General features: G+C 36.6%; 1 protein-coding gene across 3 annotated transcripts in view; it reads left to right on the plus strand.

Moving 5' to 3' along the window:
* Positions 1–544: 544 nt before the first annotated feature.
* Positions 545–25,100, plus strand: part of nedd4l (NEDD4 like E3 ubiquitin protein ligase) — a 101,106-nt gene continuing 76,550 nt past the window's right edge. For all 3 annotated transcript variants that reach the window (XM_065243995.1, XM_065243996.1, XM_065243997.2), the window contains exons 1-2: positions 545–899; positions 14,840–14,913. In XM_065243995.1, the coding sequence (XP_065100067.1) occupies positions 855–899; positions 14,840–14,913 (119 nt within the window). In that variant the 5' untranslated portion in view covers positions 545–854. The remainder of the gene's footprint in view (positions 900–14,839; positions 14,914–25,100) is intronic.

Genomic DNA, 25,100 nt, shown 5'->3' on the forward strand with positions numbered 1-25,100 from the left:
AGGTTAAAAAAAATCCTGATCCAAATTGAATCCTCATTTTCTGTCAAGAAAAGAAGTCAAGAAAAGTCTTGTTGGCCTGGGATATTTTAAATGTGCAGTAAATCACGATTTAACAAAACATTTAGATTTTGCCCATTGCGGAATGTTAATTTAAAATAAACACATTGGTAGTACCGATCCAATGACAGTAGAGGATGCTAAAGCACCAAAGACTCCAGTTTTTAAGTTCAAGATTTTTTCACAGGAATCCCGCTATCAGGTTCAAAGTGTATACATGTTTTTTTTAAGAGCTTACATCATCAACACTAAAATTAATAAACATTCTTGCATTTATATATATATATACAGCCATATATATTAACCAAAATAATCGATCCATATTGTGATCCAGGAAACTACCCATCCCTGATTACTCCAAAAAGTGCAATAGCCTTGCCCCGCCCTTAAACCGTACCGATTGGCTGTTTTGTCATTCCCGGTGTTTCAGAGAACTTTTTCATTGGACAACTCAGCTGTCATTCATTTCTGTGGGGTGTGTTTCGGATCCTGAAAGGAAGTGAATGATTCGCGTATGCACTTGACGAGGGGAATCATATTGTTGGGGATATCACGCTCGTATTCACCGACTTTCAGCCATTAAGTGAGATTTAACCCGATGACTTACATCTCCTGTTCATCGCGTCGCGATATGGTTTAAAAGGATAATCGTTTTTTGCCTAAATACTTCGGTGTTTTGGATCAACTTGTATTGGCTGGAGGCAGGGAGAGGACGCACTTTGCTATTGTTCCAGCTTTGACACGAGTGCGCGTGTGTGTGTTTTGTGTATGTGTGCATTAAATTGCCATTTGGCTTTATGGCTACGAATTTCGAACCGATTTATGGACTCTCAGAGGATGAAGTAAGTGTCTTCGCTTTAAATTCATCTGCCTATAGATTATACAATGTACATACCACCCACCATATTACAGTATGTAATAACATGGCTTCATATTTTTGTAAGGGTGTAATTTTATAATGTGCGATTGGGACCAAACTGAAGGTAGATGTAAAGGTATCAGTGTTTGTAATTTCATTAAATTAACAGTTTTAGGGTATGTTAAGGTATCATCACAACTACACGTTTTCCTGTCTAACGTTATACGTGCAGGTGATATTAGTGTAACTGTCTATCTTTATGATTGACAGCTCACATGTTTGTTAGTTAAACAGCATGTTCTGTTTTCATAGGTGAGAAATTATTAGTGGTATTATAATTGACATTGCCACAATTGACTACTGTATATATGGTGAATAATGAATATATACATGTATGTATATTATAATATAATATGCCATAGTAATAGTCTTATCACTGTGAGGGAGAGCAATAATTTTTATGATATTGTTGTTGACAAATCACATGGGTGAAATCAAACAAGGGAGGATAATCTAGGTACTTGTTCATATTAATAATGATGTTTAGATGGACGTTGGATCACCATTTTAATATATTGTGTTGCAACTACAACACCATGTTGTTAATCATAACATGACCCCGGTGTTTTCACAGCAAATTCAGGCCAACTGTCTTGATAGGATAAGGACAACCTTAGAAAACATGTGTTTGTTTTTGGTTCAGCTAGAGCCATGATAATACAATGATAAATTATTGCTTTAAATCTGTCTGTTCTGTTGGTGAGGTAGTTTAATGAAACTTTTTGTAGGTGTAAAGATATATTATTGGCTGTGATATTTGAGGCCAAAGGAGAGGCCTGAGTCATGTTCGAAGTACAAGTTGGCAATATTTTGGATATATTTATGGCTGTATCAAATCAGTTGGCCACTCAGCAGTTTCTGGAAATATTTGGCATGCAATGCTTTCCGAGGTTTTTTTTTTGTTTGTGGAAAAGTACTGGAGTATTTTAGTAGAAACCTCAAAAAGGGTCACTAAAATGTACAAAATGTTTATAATTTGTTTGTCTTCTTGATATGTTTAACGTAAACAAAGAAAGGTATTTTACTAGCTAGTAGTTCATCAACAGGTTAAACGGCAGCTTTGACAAGTTTGGAATTGGTTAGGTGTTTGTGTATAATGTTGTACTGCTGGAAAATTACTTGACATTAGTTGATTAACTTTAACTGTGGGTTAACACCAGACGCGATTTCAACGATTTGCGGGAGTAGATTACATGCAAAGTCAATGCAAAGACACGATCAGACGCGTTCTTGCTTGGGGCGATGTGAATGACGCGATATGGCGCCACGTTTACCGCAAAAACACGCACTATTCCCCTCAAGCGTCTTTGCCCAAGTTGAAAATATTCAACTCAAGCAAAAAAAATCCCATGACACAAGGTTGAATCCCGCAAGTAATCTACACCTCGTTTGGTGTGTAAGTAGCATAAGACTTTAAGATGTTTTCTGCGAGAAACCCTTAAGAAGATCTTTATAGAAGATCTGCACAGATTATTCATTATTGACCGATTAATCATCCAACCCATAACTGCTTTGTCGATTCACAAAAATGGTACTACCAAAGTGTAGGTAGGGCTGTTACAATGAGTGCGTTTACATGCACAGAATAAGCGGATAACTATCAAAAATCTGCTTAATACAGAAAACTGTTTTCATGCGTTTACATGCAAATCAATAAACCGGCTATGCAGACAACTGCGTTTACATGGGACTTGAAGACTTATCAGTTTTCTCGCAGACAGTGATGTCACCGCCTATAGTACATAGTAGTCGATCAAAAAGCCAACGGCATATCTGTCTTAAGCTGTACTGTTGTATCTCTTCTCGTGTGTGCAGAACCTGTAAATGTAACATGAGCTTTTATTCTCACAGTTTCTCTGCCAACTGCTTTAGTCCAGCGGAGACTTTTATGCGTTACTTTGCGCTTCTGCGTGTGACGTTTATCTTTCATACTCGGAGACATGCGCACATGGACAAAACCGTGAGAAAGCCGGTTATGGTGTTTACATGCCACGCGAAATCGGCGTAATGAGCAAAAAACTACCTGTGCTGATCGGTTTTTGCTTACGCTGTTTATGAGCTTTCCCCGATTAAAGAAAACAGTTTTACGCGTTTACATGACCCCACATGTTATCAGTTTATTAAGCATAATCGGCGTAAGACTGTGCATGTAAACGCACTCACTGATTAAATAATCATCTCATTGCAATTTCAGATCACCACAATGATTGCATATCTCTCTAAAAACTCAAGGGGGAGCTGCAGTGCCTGTATAAATGAGACCGTATTTAATGGCGCTCCTTGACTGAAAGTGTAATGCAATTCATTGCAAAGTCATTTAATGCAGTGGAAAAACAGCATTTAAAGAAATGCTGCAAGACTTTGATGAGCACGATTGCCAAATTTAGAAAAGTGAAGGATGCTATTCTTAAGGATCTGTAAGGAATAGATTTTTTTGCAGCCACTTCAGTGAGATATTCATTAAATAATTACTTTTATGTATGTGTATTCATATTTACTGCAAGGTAAAAAAAATACATATAGTAGCCAACATGCATATTATAAATGCTTTTTGATCGCTGATCAACTTCCACATCAGAGAATGCGAATGATTTTATAAACACACAGATATTAACATTGCATTCTAATTGCAACTTTGCAATAATAAAAGCATTCAGTTTTTTTAAATCCATTGCGATATGCATACCGCTCTGATATGCGCATTCGTGATATTTCGCTAGTTTCGATAAATTATCTGGACCTATAAAAGTCTATAACAATAAACAATTTCTGTTGCCGCAAACAATCCTATTAAAGTCAACTAAAAGTATTTTTCAGTTCAGAACATTTTTATTTGTGTCTTGCTTTTCACAATACACACGATATCTCTTCAAAATTCAAAATTTGTACTGCCACAGAGTCCCAATAAACCAAGCGTGCACAACAGACTAGGGATGGGCATGATTAATCGATGATCGATAATTGATCGTTAAGAATTTAGTCGATGACGTTAATTTGTTATTGATTAATCGAATACTTTTTTTAATCTAATGCAGGTTGCGTTGCCTAGCGTAGCGTGGGTCTTGAAGCAATTAAATGAATTTCACTGTGTGGCAGTAATTCAACATTTTACCACCAGGGTGCAATATTTGACACCATACTTTGTTATCTCTGACCTTCCGTTTTGATTTCAAAAAAATAATCATGAAGAGGTCTTGATTTTTTGGAACAAATTAAGTCTCTGTTTAAGAATGCGGCTCGCAGCTGCAGGTTCCGCTGCTTTAGAGCACCGCATATTCAAGCGCATATATGTTCCGTTTGTCTAACTAAATGTAGTTTAACTGTTTGCCACAAGTTGATCTTGTAATAAAGGTCTCATGGAGGAAAACGCGCTGTATTTTTGTATTCAACATTTTTTAATTATAAAAGTTAAATAATTATTTTTTATGATAAAAATATTAATGATTAATCGATAGTCGATCGTTAATTCTCCCGACGATCGACTAAGAAAATTTAATCGAATGCCCATCCCTACAACAGACGCAGACGGCGCACACATCACTTCAAATAGCATCACTTCATTAGTATTCAACAAACATCTATCAAGCTGGCAGGGGGCCGATGCTGTCAACGGCTCTGTGTACCACACAACATTTTCTCAGTCTTTTGGGATCCCATCATTCGGTCCCTTAGTTTCTGGCCTGAAAACGCCTTTACACTCCTGTTCTGTACAAAGGAGTGACAGTCACATCATCTCCCACCCTTAACATTAATTAATTCAAGAAGTCTTGCTGAATTTTAGTTGCACCTTAAATTTCAGCTTAACCTATTATGTTTTGCATCTATTAGCTACAGTATGTTACATTTGTGTTGCAGTATACTTCGTTTAGCAAATTTTTTATGTTATCATCATAATGTGATGATTTGGCTGGTTGTTGGTGGGTTAAAACTGGTCAGTTTTGCACACATGTTAAGGACATGCAAATGCATACTCGCTTACGCACTCAGGCACCCAATATCATGCGTATATGGAATGTGATACATGCACATGCTGTCGCGTCTTCATTAAAAATACATGAACTTTAGTTACAGCTTAATCATTCGTGATCCAGCTAACATTCCTCTGCGTTGATGTACTGAGCTGGATTTAGAAAACATCACGCCTTTGCAGACTTCATAAAATTTGCCGTTACTGTGTCAAATGTAAAAGTATTCGCTCTTGCACTTCTCTTATTGAAAATAAACATTAATAAGCAGAAGGCAGACAAATGCAATAATGTGCAATACCAGTTTGAGTCATAACTCTGTACTGTACATTCTTCAAAAGGTTTATTACTTTATTCATACCTGAGGGGAAATTCAAATACACAAACACTCTAGATTGCTTTACTGCAGTATGTTTTTTCTTATATAGTTTGATGGTTACCAGATTTCAGAATTGAGCTTTTGTCTTTAGTCGTGTTATTAAAATTGAATGATGGAGAGCATTTGCTCGCAATAATGCTCTTCTTTTGGAATATTGTTATTCCTCTTTACATCCAGTGTTGAGTTTCTTTTGATTTTCTTACAATTGATATAAAGTTGTCCCTGTATCAGTTTTCTTTGTGGGAACCCAGCACAAAAATATAGAAGGTTTGGGAATGTGGCCTTATTTTGCACTGGTTGTGATACAATAAAGGCTTTTTTTGGAATTCTGGGCATGGAATGTGTTAGTAGGAATTAGACACTCAGAGAGGCTCGGCTTCTGTTTGCAACTTGCCCTGGAAAACAGGAAAATAATGGGATGTAATTAAGCATTCTTTACACGGCAGCACGGTTACAAAGGTTCAGGGGAGCTACGTGCAGGATCTGGGCTTCCCCCATCCCGTGTTCCTCTGAATTAGTGGGCTTTATGTTTTACAGCAGGGACAGACAGCATGAAGCAACCTGGGATAAACTTGCTGTTTAATAGCATGCTTCAAGATAATCTTTTGTTACTCCCTTGTTCATAGTTAACTTATCCCTGAGATTGCAACTTTTTGTCACAAGATCAGATCCTGAAACATAAGACCACCCCCCATACTATTACATCTATTAATGTAAAAATATCTTACAGCTGAAACTAAGATTTAAAGAAGCAGTTTTGGTTTAACTATTCCTCTAAAGCCCGGGATACACTGCACGATTTTTGGCTGTCCCAGACAAAAGATTAACATCGTGAAACAATCGTGGTGATTTCTGTGATTGTGGCTCTTCATTGGTGGTCCTATGTCGTACAGTGAGAGAGGTTTTAGGATGCATGTTTTCTCGGTCTTGCGTCCAAAGATTGCTATGATAGTGTCAGAAATTCAGCATGATCAACGCACAGTTTGTTTGCTGCTACAACCTGCTTACAGGTATTTGTTTACCACTAGTGCATGTTGTGCTAACATGTGTCGCAGCCGTCAAAGCCTCCGATTCAATAAGTGTCATCATCGTGCAGTCTTCATGCTTGTTGTACCCAAGTTTAAACACTATGTCGAACAGTGTGATAAGGTAATGTTCTTATAGATGGTTTCAGCAGTAACAACATAAACAAGCGGCTTTCGTGGTCTAGGGCTGCACGATGTGAGGAAAAGTTGCGATGTGCGGTGACATTGTTTAATGTTGCGATGACGATGTGAGTTGCGATAAATATTTTATATTTTTTCATGTTTTAGGGGCCATTCACATGTCGCGCCTAAAAACGCATGGAAAACGCTAGACACGTAGGTTATTGTCACATGACCTGCACGCTGTGCTTGTGTCATTCTGAAAAGTTAAAATGTTTTTGAAAAGCCTGGAAAAAACGAGCGCGTCGCACCGCATGCGAGTCGCGACCGCAGCTCTTCCAGAGCGCACATACTGCGGCCCTACATTTGAAATAATGAACTTGAGCGTGCAATAGACGCAATATGTGAATAACCGCTTCCACAGTACCTGTGTTTGCGGCGTCATCTCTCCTAAATCCAAAATAATTCCATGATATAGCTGAAGTGCTGTTCCTTTTCACCACAAGGTCTTTGTCTGACAACACATTTTCTCTTCTCTCCTTCCTCGCCATCGTTTTTGCTATCAGGGACAGCATCGCAACTGACACCTCACAAATCAATCTGAGCGAGCTGACTTGGGGGTTCCCCTGATTGGCCTATTAGCATAAACGCACAAACCATCTGTGCGTCCCAAACTGTCTACTTCCATACTATATAGTATGCAAAGAGTACGAGTAGTAGTGCTTTTCGCCTACTATATAGTGTGGAAGTATGTGGTTTGGGACGCAGGGCATGTCTTCAGGACTAAACGTGATAGGTCAAACGTTTATTACATGCGCTTAACGTTTTTTCTTCATTCATCACGTCAAGGCTGTCTGTTGCGATGTGTTCATCGCGTGAGTTCATATCGCGGTGACGAAGAAAATTAGATGTATCGTTCAGCCCTAGTCAACACGTAACTTCTGGTAAACTCCGCTAAGAATAAAAAACAACAAAGTCCTTTTAAAATAGGGCTGTAACGATTAATCGCTTGTCCCATTAAAAATGCCTGTCTGAAATCGATTCTGAATGGCAAGGCTTCGATTCTGTGTTTCATGCACAGCTTGTGGCTGTACTACGACATTTGGTCAGTAGGAAGTCCTTATCAATCTCTAATCATTATGAGTCTGAGTCATTTATAACGTGCATTTAAAAAGCAACACTCGGTAAACCAAATCATTCAAAATATTCTTTATTATCATGAAAATACCTGAAACAATTTGAAGTACAGCGATAAAGATATTCCTGGAATAGCGTTTGTAATTCTGCTGCTTCTGTGCCACAAAGGGAGTTTCTGCACGAGAGCACCCCCTGGCTTTGGGGTGTGCTGGGATTTCACCGTAATATAGTTAAAATTCATTAATTGAGAAAACGCGCATTTGCACGATTAATCGTTACAGCTCTACTTTTAAAGTAGTTTATTTATATAACAAGCAAAATAAACAACATGTAGATTACCTAGGACACCAAAACATTTGTTATTTTGATGAGGTATTTGTACAAGAGTTCAGTTTAGCAACTAGTCAGACAGTTAAAAAAAACCTGAAACCGAAAGTAAAGTTCCGAACAGACGCGTAATCACGTCACTGCATGTGCGTCCGATGAAACCGTCGATATGATTCAGTCTATAGACATGCACGAGTAATTGTATAACCAACACTGGCGGCCTACAGGACTGTGTTTGTGCTGCTCAAGTTACTGAGTTTACTAACGCTTCTTCAAAAAGTATACAAAATGTTAGCGGTTTATAGTCCAGGCTCTCTTGTACAAATAAACCTACCTCATTGTCTGTCTAAACAAAGTTGCTTGTTGCTGTCTTGATTGTTTGTGTTTATCACTCTGTAGAAGAATGCTTATGTGCGCAGGCATGTAGCATTTCTTTATAAGGTAACATCGCCATCATCTGGCCTGGCACAATGATACAGATTATTTAGCGAGGGGCAACCCTCCAATCTCTCTGATGACGCCAACACGGAAGTGACGTAAACTGCAATCTATCGACTGGCCGCTAAGGGCTGGCTCCAAAAGGGAGTCAATTTTCAAAGACCCCCATGTTAAAATGCCCAACTTAACAGCAGAAAATAATGTTTACAGCCTGCATAAAAAGTGTTTTTGGTCTGTATAGCTAATATAGCCCTTCATGACAACTGTGAGGGGGGCGTGGCCACTTGAGTGACAGGTGAACTGCCACTGTTGTCACTACAGTTGAGCTAGGCAGTCATGGTTTCAGCAACTAGCCACCTCAGCTTTACCCACATCCTGCCTCTTTACCCATTTTCGGTTATCCACAAGTAATGTGCGGCCAAGATGGTGACGGCAGGCTCCGCCACTATTGGCTTTAAAAAAAGCTTGTCAAAAACCTATGGGTGACGTCATTGAGACTAAGTCAATTTTTTTACAGTCTATGGTATTTAGTCATCTTTTTTACAGCATTGAAAATTTAAAACATTCAGTGTAAACATAGCCTAAGACTTGAGCAAAGTACAATGCCTATGCTAAACTGGTGGTTCAGCAGGGCGTTGGTATGTGGTTGGATGATTGTTAGTCAATGCTTTGTGATTGCTAGGATGTTCCGGGTGGCTGCTTACTTCCAAAATTGAATTGAATGTAATATTTTGCACCAAGATATGTCTCATGCATGCCTCTCCAACAATGCAAGTCTGTGAGGTCTTACGTTTACATAAATACATTTGGCAGTCGCTTTTACCCGAAGAGACATAAATAAATCCAGTCTTCAGAAAGGGTTTACTAATGTTATTATATTAATGATATAAAGCACGATCATGTTGCATACGCTAGATGGTCGACTAGACCATACGATATGACACACGGAAATGTATTATTAGGAACCACCATCATGGCTTCCCTTTCATGAAACTAGCATGGCCTCAAATGCATGTTTCAATGTATTACCTAATTCTTTCTTTACTAAATGTATAATTTTCATACTTTTCTTGCCATAAGGCATACATGCGGTAAAAATGAGCAAATTAAATACATGTAAATTCAATGTTACTTGGATGTTAAAGGATTATTAGGAACACCATACTAATACTGTGCTTGACCCCCTTTCACCTTCAGAACTGCCTTAATTCTACGTGGCATTGATTCAACAAGGTGCTGAAAGCATTCTTTAGAACTGTTTGCTATGTTAATAGGATAGCATCCTGCAGTTGATGGAGATTTGTGGGATGCACATCCAGGGCACAAAGCTCCCATTCTACCACATCCCAAAGATGCTCTATTGAGTTGAGATCTGGTGACATTGTCATGTTCAAGAACCCAATTTGAAATGAATCAAGCGTTGTGACACGGTGCATTATCCTGCTGGAAGTAGCCATCAGAGGATGGGTACATGGTGGTCATAGGCAAGGCAAGCCAAGCCAAGGCAAGGCAAGGCAAGTTTATTTTAGGGATGCACCGAATATTCGGCCACCGAAAATTTTCGGCCGAAAATAGCCCAAAAGAGCATTTTCGGCTTTCGGCCGAAAGACTTTTATCACCGAAACAATACGGCCGAAATGTTGTGATGACGCAAACAGAAACCGCGCCCTGCACGTGCTTGTCTGAAGCAACATGTATGCGGCGTGGATGTATTTAACCGCAAAAAGGCGCTAAAGTACGCACAGAGGCACATGCGGTTGTGTCCGGTCCAGACGTGATCATCACAGTGAGTACGCCCTTCAAAGATCAGAACTCTTGATGTGTAAACTTTAGAGAGAGTCGCGCAAATGTGTCTCATACTGTATAGTCCATTAACATACATGTGCCGAATAAAGTAATGAAAAACAACGTAACGTTTTTATGCTGCGCTGTTTGGGATTCGCCTTCGTTCTCTGTGTGCGCACGCGTTTCAGTGCCCTCAATAGTGCACACACGAGTGAGACGCAAACAAGCAAACGTGAAATCTTTCTGTTATTGACAGGGCACATATAAACAAAATTATCTCCAAAGTATTCTTTTTCTAATAAAAACATTTGTTTATGTCTTAAGTGTGTGTATAGATTACAGTCATAAACCAGTCTTTGCTTATTTAAAGAGACAGTAACCTCAATTAACCTACTTAAGTCTAACAAAGAGACAAATAGCTCTAATAATAATAATATAATTATTTTATAAAGACAGTGTTATGACTCATTTAATTCGATTTCTGTACCTAATGCTTATGTTTGCCCTTATTAATGTCCAGCTTTGTTCTTTTTTATAAATCTTTGTAATTTCTTTATTTGTTATTAGATTTTCCCCACCCCCTTTTTGCTGATCTGAAAAATAATCCGATCCGTGCCTCAAAAACTGTAATGTGATCTGAACCGTGAGTTTTGTGATCTGTCACACACCCCTAGTAAAGTTAGTACACAGTGATAGCCATAAATGCATTTGTACTAATAATTGGCATAATAATTTATTTCGGTGTTTCGGTTTCGGTTTTTCGGTCTTGGTATCCTCATTTTCGGTTTTCGGTTTCGGCCAAGAATTTTCATTTCGGTGCATCCCTAATTTCTATACAGTATGATTCCTGAAGGTGTTGAATGATGATCAGATAATGTGATTGTGATGGTTATTGTTAATGGCCTGCTAGGCAAAATATTTCGAATTCTCTCTCCTGTGACATGCAAACGTTCCACTTTCTGTTGGTTGCAGTGTAATTTACCATACCTTAGGGCCACTAAAATATGTATTGCAAAATGAGCGAGATGACATGTTTAAATGCACCGAAACCCGTCACGAGTCAGTACTAAGTCAGACTGTAGTACTGATAAAACCAGGTGTCATCCATCATAAAGGAGAGACTGATATGGAAAAGTTTTATCTGAGCTCTTTAAAAGCTGTTTGTTTTAGGATCAGCATTCAAATGATGTAACTGCTAACGTTAGCTGGAGTAGCCTCTATACAAATGCTTTGGAAATCGGTACGTTTGGCCGGGTTAAAAGCGAAGAGAGTGTAACATGAGATGTGCATTCGCAATAACTCCAGCGTATTGACGTGAAGTAAAAGGCTGCAGCGTTGAAGTGGATTGCACTTGTGAATCCCATTCAAGGGTCTTCTAAGAATAGGGAGATATGACTGTGAATTAAAACGTAGTTTATTTAATTTTATACAAATTTGTAATTTCCAATTGGACTACATTATAAATGCATTATAATACTAAAATCATATCCCACTGGTATATGCACGCATATATGGAATGAAATGTTATTTCTTTCTCATGAGAAGTGATGGTGTTATGCGGTGTTGTCTTTAAATGATGTTTAAGTGGATATCCCATTGCAGGAAATTGAAATTGACCTTCCACTTCAAAGTCCTAAGCAAAGCATGCTTTCCCAATTTGGAGCTAACACGATGATGTATAACTTGGAAATACCAAACCTGTCATGGATTTAATCACTGGGCGTGAGAAGGAAGCTGGTCAGAGCTCAAACAATCTTAATCCTAATAATTATCTAGCCTGTTGGCCACAGCCTGAGTAATACTTTCCTTCCATCTTATGTTAAAGCCCTGTTGCTCAGAGACCTCTTATATCAGTCAAGCATGTTAATAGGGTTGTAAATAGAAAAGATGAATGCAGCTGGTAACGTCTTGCTGACGTAGTACACACAGCACATGATTTTGATTGGATGGGTCACTTGCTGATGTTTAAAGTAAGCATAATGTGTTAGGGGTGGTGTATCTACGTGGTTAAAGACCCTATTAAAATATTCAATACCTACTTGAGGGTTTTGGTTGAATAACACATCGGTTTACGAAATGCATTCTAATTTTGAAGAATCTGGACAGGCATCTTCTCAAATTCGAAATTGAATAAGCATACACTTTATGTTCATCAACCAAAACTATTCATTTAAAATAGCAAAAAAGCATCTTTCCTCTGACATTTAAAATGCTTATGCGATTAATCTGAATAAATTGTTGCCCACCATAAATAAATGTCGCTCTGCTGCAGACATTATATTAATGCTAGACACAGCAAAGTGTGATCATGATAGCTGTGTGCAATAACTTACTTAAAATGACACACAAGTTCTGTGTTATGCTCCACTGCCTGTGATCATGTTTATGTGATTACGCACATTGACGCACAGGTTTTTTAAGGGAACTTTATGTCCTCCTCTGAAACCCAACCGGCAAATATAGTTGTTAATCGGGTTTGTCAGTACTGATGATGAAGTACACAGTTTTGAGTAACTCATGCTGGACTCTCATGCGGCAGGTGCTGATGTCACTGAAGCTCATTTCAAGCCTGTTGACATAAGCAGAACAAAAGCTCACTGTCAGGCTGTGTCTTGTCTGTTGTTTTCATTAAAATGATTGTGTATCTTAATTAAACGTAGGATTTATTAAGGCTGCCGAGTTGCTGCATTAATTTACTGTTTTGCATATATCAGTTTTTTAGAACTTTACATTATTTCGATAAAAGCTATTAAATTGAGGAATATATTTCGTTTTTTTATCCAATTTTGGTGTTACTTTCAAAAAAGTTTAATTTTATTTGTTTGTAGTTATTGGTTTGTAGTCCAACTCAGATTCATTAAATTATATTAATATTAATACAATAATAAAAAAAAGTAAAAAATATATATTAAAGAGCACCTATTTCATTGCTAAAAACAACATTATTTTGTGTATTTGGTTTTTAGTAAGGCATGTTTGTTAAATATCATGATATTGTTATCATGATATAAAATGAATCCTATTGTGATATAAAATTTTGGTCATATCGCCCACCCCTAGGACCATAGGAGCTCTTTAATTTTCGGCCAAGCACGTCCATAATTTTCTGAGTTACTTTTGGTCCAGAATTTTAATTTTGTTGCATTACTAAAAATAGCAATTCATCATAGTTACAATTCACTACAAGAATATAGACAAGCAAGAACAGAGTGATGACAGGGGAACGGATCAGCTAAAGACCATAAGCCGTAATTCGAACGTGGTTTTAACGGAGGCACAGTTGTGCTTCATGACAGTTTGCACAATCTGCTCTGAACCGAAATGGGTGCAGAACACGGCTCATTTTATTTTTGGTAAATACCTGATTTTAACAATCTGATTTTATAAATAAACAACTGATTCTGTTTGCGCTAAAGGTAACTTGAGTATTGATATAAAACTGCAAAGTTTCAGCATAGTAACAGTGTGATGATAGGTCTTTGCGGTGAACACTTGTTCACACCATGAAGATGTTGTGGGGATGTTGCGGTTCCTGTTGTTATGTTACTTTTCATAGGAAGTAAACAGTCTGTACTCTTCTTTCAGTTTAATCAGGGTGTATTTTGTAAAGGTGTGTTGTAACATGTTTTAGAGGAGTGATTGGGGTGAGAATGAAGACATTTTTTGGCATAGATAAAGGAGTGTCTTTAGTGTTGGGCGAGTTCAAGTGCATCTCATAACCTTTCCTTTCCTTGGTTTACAAAGTGTGGATTTTAATTTCCTAGATTCAAAATAGTTGCTCACGGCAGGGAATCTAGTCTCTGTTTGCATTTCATATTCAAAAACTTCCACTGGCACATCCCATTACTCTGAAGTTCTTGACATTGATTCTCATCCGAGCGCTTGGCTTTGTGCAAGTCAAAAATGGAAGGAAGACTTGTGGCTGGTTGATGTTTACTTGGGCTAGACAACTGATGCATACCTTCTAGTTATGCAGAATCACAGGCAAATATAGAAAAGGAATGTCAGACATGCCGGAGGCAGAACTGGGTAAAAAGTGGTAAAAGAAAGCCTTTCCCACCCCCTTGTTGCCCTCCGCAGTGGCTCAGTTCTTGGCTAGTGTGGTATAAATGCAGAAAGATCGAATAAGATGTTCGTTGTGTAATCTGGACTGGAATGAATGAGCTATTGAGCGCGGGCGATGTCGTGGGTGTGACGCATTTATGCAGAGTGGGTGTTGGGAAATGGTTGTATCTATAGCTAGAGAGCTTATTTATGGGTTGCCAAACTTGTGCAATGAAGTTCAGTCGAGTGGTTCTCTGCAAACTTTATATTGGAGAATAAAACGACCGAAAAAGTTTACGAAATTCAACAAAATATATGTAGCAGATAACATAAAGCCAGCTGGATATTGCAGAATAAATCCTTAAGGGGTGATCAGGTACCTGACGTGAAGCCGCATACATGAAATATTGATTTGGTATATTGAATCAAAAAACTTTTGCAAGGAAATTCTGCTGCAGTTTCGTTTTTTATTGACCTTTGTCTTCCTCTAGTGAAAAGTGAAGTGAGGTAAAAATGAGGATGCTCTCACGAATAAGAACCCATTCTAAATTTAGGCCACAAGACAGGTTTTTGCTTCTAGACTCTTACAAAAGGTATTGATTTATTCATAATGGCGTGTTTGTGTGTGTGTCGTGTTTTGCAGAACGAATCTCGAGTTCTTCGTGTCAAGGTCATTGCCGGCATCGATCTGGCGAAGAAGGACATCATTGGTGCCAGGTAAGGAAGAACTACAGGAGGTTTCCAGAGAGATGATGCAGTAACGCACGTGTTCAGTATGTTTCTTTATACTGTACATTAGCTAATGTATATGTTGAATGTGTGTGTGTGATCTCACAGGAAAACTTGTTTTGTGTGTTGGCGCTTTTGTACAAATTTGTATGAATTTCATACGAAAAAGGACAAATGAGACTCCATCTCTAACCCCACTTTCCCAAAGCAAATTGCACATAAACACAAATTATATTGTATAAATTCATACAAACTAGTCAAGTCATTAAATAGATGCATATTGCCAAGAGATTGTGTTGCTCTGTGGGTGATTCTCACGAAATCCAGATTTAGAAGGTGTCCAGCATCAGAATTTTTAAAAAGCCATTGAATGCATTTTTTTTGCACAAATAAGATTTAGGTCTGAACTTACTATAACCATTATTTAACCATTATTTCCTATAATTATTTAAATTTTTTATTATTTGATTATCATTATCAAAAATTATCAGTACCGCAACATGATATTACATTAAATATGTGCATTTACAAACTCATGTTTCGGTAATAAGAACTAAAAAGTTGTCTAGGTACCACAACAAACAAAATTTCAACTTTTATCTGGAGAGAAAAAATATGATCTGCTTACCTGGTAGCCATCTTGAGTGTCACAGTCAATTATGTTACTTCCAACAATAAAAAAAAAAGTTAGTTCCTTGAGGGCTTAAACAATGATTGAAAATTGTTGCGGAGGATGAGAAAATTGGTCTTGGACACATTTATATTCCTTATTATTGTCTCTACATTTACAAATGATCACCAAACACCACATGTTTCTTTACTGTAAATGTTTATAGTATAACATGCACTGAAGCTTTTTATTTTTAGATTTTTTAATTATAAATATTTCCATGTCAAAGAACCCAAATTCAGTCATAGACACGTTGCAGTAATGAAAATTTTCCACTTAAATGTGGAAAAAACAATAAAATTGGTTTGTATGATGTCATTTTAAATCGTGCAAAATAGTTCATGAAGAGATGTTTGTAACTGTATGCTTCTTATTTTGATACTCTTACTTTGCATTTACTTTTTTTATCAAAATGTTTCATGACACCTCATAAGTCTAGTTTTTCGAGAATCACCCCTATGTGTGTGTGTTACTTCCTTTAGCTGTGTGCTAGACCGAACGGACCTGGACTCTGGGGATCTCTTTTTAGACAATAGACTTACCCAAACAAATGATCTGTCTGCCACAGGAAAGTTGCACAAATTCTCGGCTGATTGCTTTTGTGCAATGTTGCCGGTTGTATTTATTTAACTTTGAGGTTTTCAGTGTTAAAAGTCAAGGGTCAGAGAGGGCAATAAATTAATTTTGAGATCTTTCATGCATTAAACTTTGTGATGCCTGGCGGCATTTAGAGATGTTTGCGTAAGTTATTTTAATAATTTCAAACGTAGAATATATATTTATTATAAAATTGTGTATTTATTTCTGTGCTATGTTTTACTATTTAAACATCAGCATATTTACAGATCTGCAACTTGTTTGGATTTTTACTATCATGTTATTGGTATATGTTAAAGTTTTACTTTTAGGTCAGTGTTTGTGGTTCTGAGGCTCTTAAAGCATAACTAAACCCCTGGTCAGTGACTGACTCCACCCACTGCAATATTTGAAAAATGCAAGAAAAGTGGGCAGACCCCAACGGAGATAGAGGGGACGAACTAAGCTCGTACCAAGTGTGTGGTGAGATCGTAACAAGGGCGTGGTGAGCTTGAACCTGCTTATGTCACATGTTATTTTTTGGACCCAACATCAAATAGGAAAATTTAACTGCAGTAGCCACCGTTCAACCTGAAGAGGGCAGCACTCAGACGTTTTTACACCATATATTGTAGTATTGAAACACTTTATATCCATATGTCAAAAAACTTACTAAAATCAATGAACAGCACTAATAAAGCATCATTCTTACAGATCATTAACTAAAAAAAGTTGGTTTAGGGTTTAGTTACTCTTAAAATCTTCTTGCACCTACTGTAGCCAAAATCAGTGGTTAATGTTGCTGTATTTATATCATCATTATATGAAGAGTTTGGTTCCAAAACACAATAAATCCATTTTGACTAATTTGGGTAAAAATGTGTTTTAGATACAAGATGAAAACCACTATTTTCTGTTACAAACTTTCACATAGTATCTTAAGGTTATAATAACATAAAAAATTCTAATCCATAATTTGATTTTCAAAGACTTATTATAAAATCGGATTATTTTTTTCCGCAAAATGTAATAAATCCATGACAAGATTTTTTTACAAATGCTATAAATTTGTTGTAACAATATATATAAATGTGCATTCATCTTTACTAGGGCTGGGCAAAAAAATCGATTTTCCGATTAATCGTTTTTTAAAACGTGGTCTAATAAAAATCGATTCTCAAAGAGCAGAATCGATTTTTTTTTTCTTTCATATTTATTTCCACAAACATTGAACTTAAGATTAACTTTAATCTAATTACTAGTCTTCTTCAACGTTGTTGTGGCTTTTAATTTTTTTATTAATTACCAATTTGTAAACTGCTGTTCACTGTTCTTTTTTTATTAATATAGTATTTGTATTAAATCTATATCCATTGAGTTAAATCGAGAATCGAGTATAAAAATTTACCCGAGAACCAGAATCGAAAATTAAATCGAGAATCGGAATCGAATCGATTTGATAGCTTGTGAATCGAAATCGAATCGATCTGGAACATCTGAATCGATACCCAGCCCTAATCTTTACCATGTTATATTTATTTAATTGACTAGTGGTAAACACTGATTAAACATTAATGGCGTTAATCAAAACACTTTGTCATATTAAGAACACTGTCATTGCTGCTGTCATCCTTGAGACGTCGTCGCTGAACTTTTTTGACAGCGATCAGCTGTAAAATGTTTTGGTCCTGCTCAATTTTCGAGTGAAACGATGTAAAGTTTTTCATAAGATTCCCTGGGGTCAATGTGTTAGCATGACAGAAGTTTGTTGCTGTCGTGTGAGAACGAGCAACAGCCGACATTTTCCATGGCCCGAATGGCTTACGTTTCTTCCCCACCACAGAAAACCACCACAGGTTTATCAATGCCATCAAAATTATTATTTTGTTTTTGTTTGTTTGTTGATCACAAAGTGCAAAGTAGAGGAAAACTAGGAATCCGTGTGTATTCAACATGCCACCATTGTTGTTTACAATGCGTGAAATGGTGTGCTGTGATTTGTTGAGTGGATTTATTGCATTCTGCAGAGAAGAAGGACTGGCGTTTATTGCGTTTTGGGAAAAAAGGGAGAAAAGATGACGAATAATACGGCGGATATCGGATTTGACATAAAATTAAGAATTTACTTTTTAATACTGACCTGATACAATACTGATTTTGGCATTAACTAATAAAAAAGGCATTTATTGTGTTTTGGAACCAAACTCAACTTATCGTTTTAGAAAATAAATATCAGGGCTCATATCGCTCATCCCTCTGCAAGATAAAGAAATGGAAAGAAGTATATGAATTGGGTAAACAGTTTTTGATGCTTTTTCAGATGTCAAACAGCAATATCAAGTATATCAAGTAAACGCTCAACTACTAATTTTATTGTATTATATTACACAGTACAATAAACGGTTAAGTCAAAACAACATTCAAAGATTTTTTAGCCTTTAAATCGCCTACAACAGTCTGCAGTTATGAACGTTGCCCACCGACAAAACATGTGATACTGTGATTTATTGAACATTTATATTAATTTCACATTATATTTCATAAATCCAACCACCTTTAACTTTCTTTGCTTGAACAAAGCTGGCACAGTTTGTCAAAGCACTACAAAAACACGTCACTCTTTTTGAACTGATATTGTCAAATAAATATTTTCATACGCAACATTATTGTCAGGTATACTTGTGTAGGTGTAAATATACCTGGGCCATCTGCGCAAGAATAAAGTCAGTGTGTTTTGGCATCTAATATGAACATTCAAATGTTATGTTAGCGATGCACGATTGTTATACATCTGCACAGCCTAATAAATTGCTTGAACAAATAAGTAATCTTGTAATAAGTAATGCTTGTAAATTTATTACTGTTGTATCTGCTTGTAAGGGGCTCCAGGCAGGTAAATTAACCTTTGATACCAACCATTTAAAATTCCAAGGAAGCTTAACTATTGACACCTAGTTACAAATCTCTGAGAGATTGAACTTCAACTTCAAAGTTGAGGGGTATTTTTGTAATGTGCAATGATTCTACCCCTTAGAAAAATACGGTCTTATCAGCTGTTGCCTGTTTTTCCTCATAATGGCCCTGTATTTGTTTTTGTAGCTTAGCTGTGCAATGCGTACATTTCCTCCCTTTCTCCTCTCGGTCAGCTATGGGAAGAATAGCGCCATCACTTACTATGTCTCTGTTTGTTAGGAGAGATGTGATTAGAAAATGATTGACTGTCGTTTTGCAGCCAAGTTAGGAAACAACAATAGCACTATGGCACTTAAAGCGTTGAGCAGGGTTTCCTGTAGTTTAGGCAGTGTATATGTTTGAAGTTCAGTTATGGTAGGCATAGTCTCTGTCAAAATCGCATTGTTTCTGCAGTTGTTATTATTAGTACTGTGGTAACTTACCATTTGCAGCCAGTGTCAAAAAAAGAAGAGAAAATCTGGGTGGGTGCCAGGGCTTTGCAGTTCTGAGGTTTTTGTGTATTGCTATACAGTTAATATTCTGGGTGTTTGTTAAAGCCACAATATGTAAGATTTTTGTAAACTACTTTCACAGTATGATATATTTCATGAAATTGTGTACTTGCATTATAACAAATGTTCACAAGGATTTGTAAATCCAGAGAATTTTTTAAATAAGGGCTCTTCCCTTGTCATTGTCACTTATAAATGAAGTAAAAAACTTGGTTTTAAAAATGTCAAGCATGAAAATGTAAAAATTGCTTAAATTTACTTTTTTCCCACCAGACATAATTTACCGTAATCTGACGTAACATAATTTAAAAAATTAGCCCAAAAAAAAATCTCATTACCGCAACAGTCAGAAAACATCAACACTGACATATTTTCAAAATGACATGACAAACCAGAAGGAACATAATTTGGAGATTCTGCACATGCAATTAAAATCAAAGTATTATGCTTCTATTAATTAAATTAACATTTAATAAGCATCTGTTGCGGTAATGATAATCAAAATGTCGTGTAAGCATTCTGACAAGACAATATTTCAAATTAACTGTAAAAAAATGATCTTACCTGGTAGCCATCTTGAAGTAACTGGTCCATGTGCTTGATCACTCAAAATCAAACTTTATTAAAATTCTGTATGTGTGCTTAAACTAGTGATGCACCGATGTATCGGCCGCCGATATTTATCGGCCGATTTTTGATTAATTTTAAACCATCGGCATATCGGCAATAGCACGAGAAAGGCCGATACCGATTGTTTATTAATTAACTGCATAAAGAAATCCATTATATGAAAAAAAAAAGAGTTAATGTTGTTAATAAAATAAATGCTGAATAGCAAAAAACACCTTTGAAGGTTGTCATGCGGTCTTATTATATTTGTTTTAGCTTAATTTGTGCCTCTCTTATTATGTTGGTAAGTTGAATGTTAATTAGATCCAATCCATGTTCAGTAAAAATAATTTGATGCAGAAATAAACTAGCTAATAGACCAACTGTATAGGATTGTATACAAGTGTTTAATATCGGTATCGGTATCGGCCAGAAGTTGTCTGTTTAAATCGGTATCGGTATCGGCCCAAAAAAATCCTATCGGTGCATCCCTAGCTTAAACTGTTCTCAAAAAGTGTTGCGGTGGATGAGAACATCAGGCATGGACACATCATTTTCCTAATTTTTCTTCATTATTATTATACATGAATATTCAGTAAATATTTTTTCTGTCATCTAAAGTAGTCTAGCAAAACATCCATTTATTTATTTTCTAAATATTTTTGTGTTAATTTGATTAAATTACAACATAACGCATGTTCAAACACAGCCGGACACATTGCGGTAATGAGAATTTCAGCAGAAAATGAGATCAAATTGACAAATTATAAATTCTTATGTTGAAATCACACATTGTGCAAGGTAGAACACAGTATTGTGTTAATTCTGATGCTTTTTAATATTACTATATTATACATTTTATAGCTAAAATCATTAGTGCCGTGGTGTTTCAATGGTTTCGTGAGAATCACCCTAATATCCATGCTGTCCTCGGACATTCCCATCATATGCTAATTAGTGCGTTGAGAATCGATTCTGAATCAAATCGGGGCCCTGAGAGACGATTCTGAATCGATTCCTGGGGATACAAACAATTATCCTATTCATCATGAATTTATTGGTAGAACTGTTTTTATCTTCTATTCAATGTCTTGTACTGCCTCAAGGACAGATTGAGGACTTCACCATACCTCCAAAAGCAAGCGTGTGTTTCTTGCATGTTCGCTTTATGAGGACCATGATGCATCTGTAATAATCAAGCAGGACATAAAGCTGTGTAAATGGATGATATGTGGCATCATCAGAGAAGTCTGAACAGATAAAATGAAGGGGTTTGACAGGATCTCACCCTAAAAATGTATAGACCACACACTATGAACAGCCTGTTCCTTTAATTATTTTATCGGTTTTGACCTGAGATGACTCATTCACATCATGTAGTGAACCAACCAAGCATGTTGATCTTCATGGGTGGCGGTAAGCATCATGATTTCAAATTGTGATGGGTTTAGTGAATTAATCGTGATGGTCTGTAACATAACAAAACTAGTAATTTTCTTTTAAATGTGTTGGCCTTTGTTGACTTTGAGTCTTTGACTCAACTGATAGCAATTTTCACAGAGCCTTCCTATGTAGAAAATCGCAATATCAGCCTTTTGTTAAAGAAATAAACAGACCCGGAAGGAACATGACATCCTGTCGCTGGCAGATTTAAACCTGTTATGAAGCATGCACTGTAAAAAAATTCCGTAGAAATTGCAGCTGGGTTGCCAGTAACTTACCGTAGATTTAAATTTGTTATTTACTGGCAAGAGTTTTAAAAGTTAAATAAATTTGAAATATTAAAAAGTCTTTATCTTTACAGAATAAAACTATAGATTAACAGCCTCACGCAAAGCATTCTGGGAACCAGAAATCATCATCAACCTTTTTCTGTTTTTTGCTTCAGATTTTGTTTCCCAGAATGTTTAGCTTGATGCTGTTTTTTTAGTTTTACTCTGTAAAGACAAAGACTTGTAAATGTTTAATGTTCATTTAACTTTGAACAAAATGTTGCCAGTAAATAACATAAATGTAAATCTACGGTAAGTTACCGGCAACCCAGCTGCAATATCACTTTAATTTCTACGGAATTTTTTTTACAGTGTGTTTTATTAATTTGTTTTGGCTGAGAGAGCAACAGTTTGAACACAAGTGTGAGTTTCCCCAAAGTATTTTTACTTGGAGGAACAATTTTATTGTGTAAATGGTTCAGAAATCCATAAATCTTTAAATTTGATTTGAATTGGATGTGGATGTACACAAAACACGGTAACACTTTAGTATTGTGACCTATTCTCACTTTTAATAAGTTGCCTATTAACTTCTTAGCATATTGGCTGTTTATTGACGCTTTCATTAGACACATGCACGCTTTCACTGTTAATCATCTGACCCGTTTGTTACAATTAACCCCACCTATGGCACCCTTCGGTGTAATTGTACGATAACAGTAGGTCCCACAAGCAAACTTCAAGTGTTTATTTGTAGCAGAGAGATATGTGTGTGTTGATTGTAGTGCTACAACGGATCGCATTTGATCCGTGATCCGTACGGATCAAGACCCACGGTTCGGCTCGCATGTGATTCGTGGATTAATACGCAAATTTAAATAGGGAAAGTTTATCATTTGTAAGTGTTTCAAAGGTTTGTAAATGGTAACATTCAAGTGATTTTAAACAGTTTACCTGCAAAAAGGCGCTAAAGTGAGCAGTTTACTTTACGCACAAACGCACGTCCGGTCCAGCTCGAGTCGATCATATTTCAAAGATCAGAACTCTTGATGTGTAAACTTTAGAGTTGCGCTACTCTCTCTCATACTGTAGTGTATTAAAATATATTTGGCTAATAGAGCAATGAAAAACTACGTAACGTTTTTATGTGGGACGACTGTAATGCTGCGCCGTCTGTAATTCGCCCTCTGTCTGTGTGTGTGCGCTCGTTTAAGGGGACTCAGTAGTGCACACACAGAGAGATATGCAGTCTGTGCATATTTGGTCTTAAAGAGACAGTAACCTCAATTAACCTACTTAACTCTTTCCCCGCCATTGACGAGATATCTCGTCAATTAAGAGAAAACGCTTCCCCGCCAATGACGAGATTTTCCGTCTTTCCGCAATACCGCTATTATCCACCAGGCGCCCTTCCGCAACTTTTTAAAACCGGAAGTATTGCCCTATGGCAAGCTGCTGCATGTCCGTGTCTGTTTTAAAGATCGCTCTGAATGGGATCTCTATGAAAAGTCCGTCACAAAAATGGAATTATCTCTGCTTTTTGCTCAAAATATGGTGTTTTTGCAAAAACCTACCCATATTCAAAAGCTGATTGCAAAAGAACCACTAAAGGTAGGATGAAACGTTTTTTTTTTTGTTTGAAAGCAGAGGGTCTGTTCTTGCATTTGGTATATTGTATGTTTATATATTTAAAGAAGAAAATTTTCTGGAAGGCATTAAACTTTGGTGAAAATCATGAAAAACGCTGGCGCTGGCTGGCAACTTTTTTTAAAAACGCTGGCGGTGAAAGAGTTAAGTCTGTGTCATTAATGTTAATCAAACAACCCATGACAAAGAGAAAATCACTTCTGAAGCTTTAAAAAATAATAATTACATTTAATTAATACAATAAGTGCAGTGTTATTATTTATTTGATTTCTGTACCTAATGATTTTAGACTTAATGTGCAACTTTGTTCTTTTTTTATAAATGTTTGTAATTTCTTGATTTGTTATTAGACTTTTCCCATACTTTTTTATTCTGATCCGAAAAATGATCCGATTCGTACCTCAAAAACCGTAATGTGATCCGAACCGTGAGTTTTGTGATCCGTTGTACCCCTAGTTGATTGTGTAAATTTTTTTATCTAACTTAAATATTTTTTGATTGATAGAGCCAAATCTGAAAACTGTTACTTTGTACCCCGGCCTCCCCTACCTTGTTGAAAATAAAAACGTTTCGGTTTTCTAAAGACGAGGGAATACGGCAACCGTGGATCATTGCTGTGTGAAGAGAGGTTTGGCAGCCGATCTGTTGTTAACGTTGTATATTAATTTTACACAGTAATGTTAGCTTGGTGTAATGGTTGATATGCTTTAGCTATGATTTGAATTAAGGTCATTTACTTATTTATTTAGCTTTTTATCAGAAATTATCTCCTCTAGAAAGAAATAAAGACTATGTTGTTTTTGATTCTTTGCGGAAGCATAGCGAAAGTTAAGTTTGGGCTATGAAAACCATTTGTTTATTGTTGTTGCCGTTAAAATACTTTGTCCCTTAACTCTTTCCCCACCAATGACGAGTTATTTTGTCAATTAAGAGAAAACAGTTTCCTGCCAATAATGCTTTCCTGACGATTTTTTATGGTAATCTGTTATTCCGCTATTATCCACTAGATGGATATTTATAAAAAAACCTGAAGCAAAAACTAATGTAATTCATAAAAAAAATTGTATGTTTTGATAATTGTTCTGATTCTGATCTATAACAAAATTCCTTTACAAAAATGCAATTATTTCAGCCTTTTGCTCAAAATGTGGTATTTTTGTAGAAACCTTTCCATATTTAAGAGGTTATAGACTGTTTCATCGGACGCACGTGCGGAACTTAACTTCCAAATGTTTTGGTTTCCTAAAGGCGAGGGGAGACGGCGATCATGGAATACCGCTATTTGGTGGGAAGTTTGGCAGCCGATGTGTAGTTAACATTGTATACATTATATAGTACACATTTTACACAGTAATGTTTAGAACTAAGGTAATCTATGTGTTGTTTTTAAGCTTGTCATCAGAAATAAACTACTCTAAGGGCGTTTTCACATTAGCACTTTTGGTGCGCACCCGGGTTCGATTGACATCAGAGTTCGGTACATTTGGATGATGTGAA

This window comes from Paramisgurnus dabryanus, chromosome 18 (genome assembly GCF_030506205.2).
Source record: "Paramisgurnus dabryanus chromosome 18, PD_genome_1.1, whole genome shotgun sequence".
NCBI classification, from domain to species: domain Eukaryota; kingdom Metazoa; phylum Chordata; class Actinopteri; order Cypriniformes; family Cobitidae; genus Paramisgurnus; species Paramisgurnus dabryanus.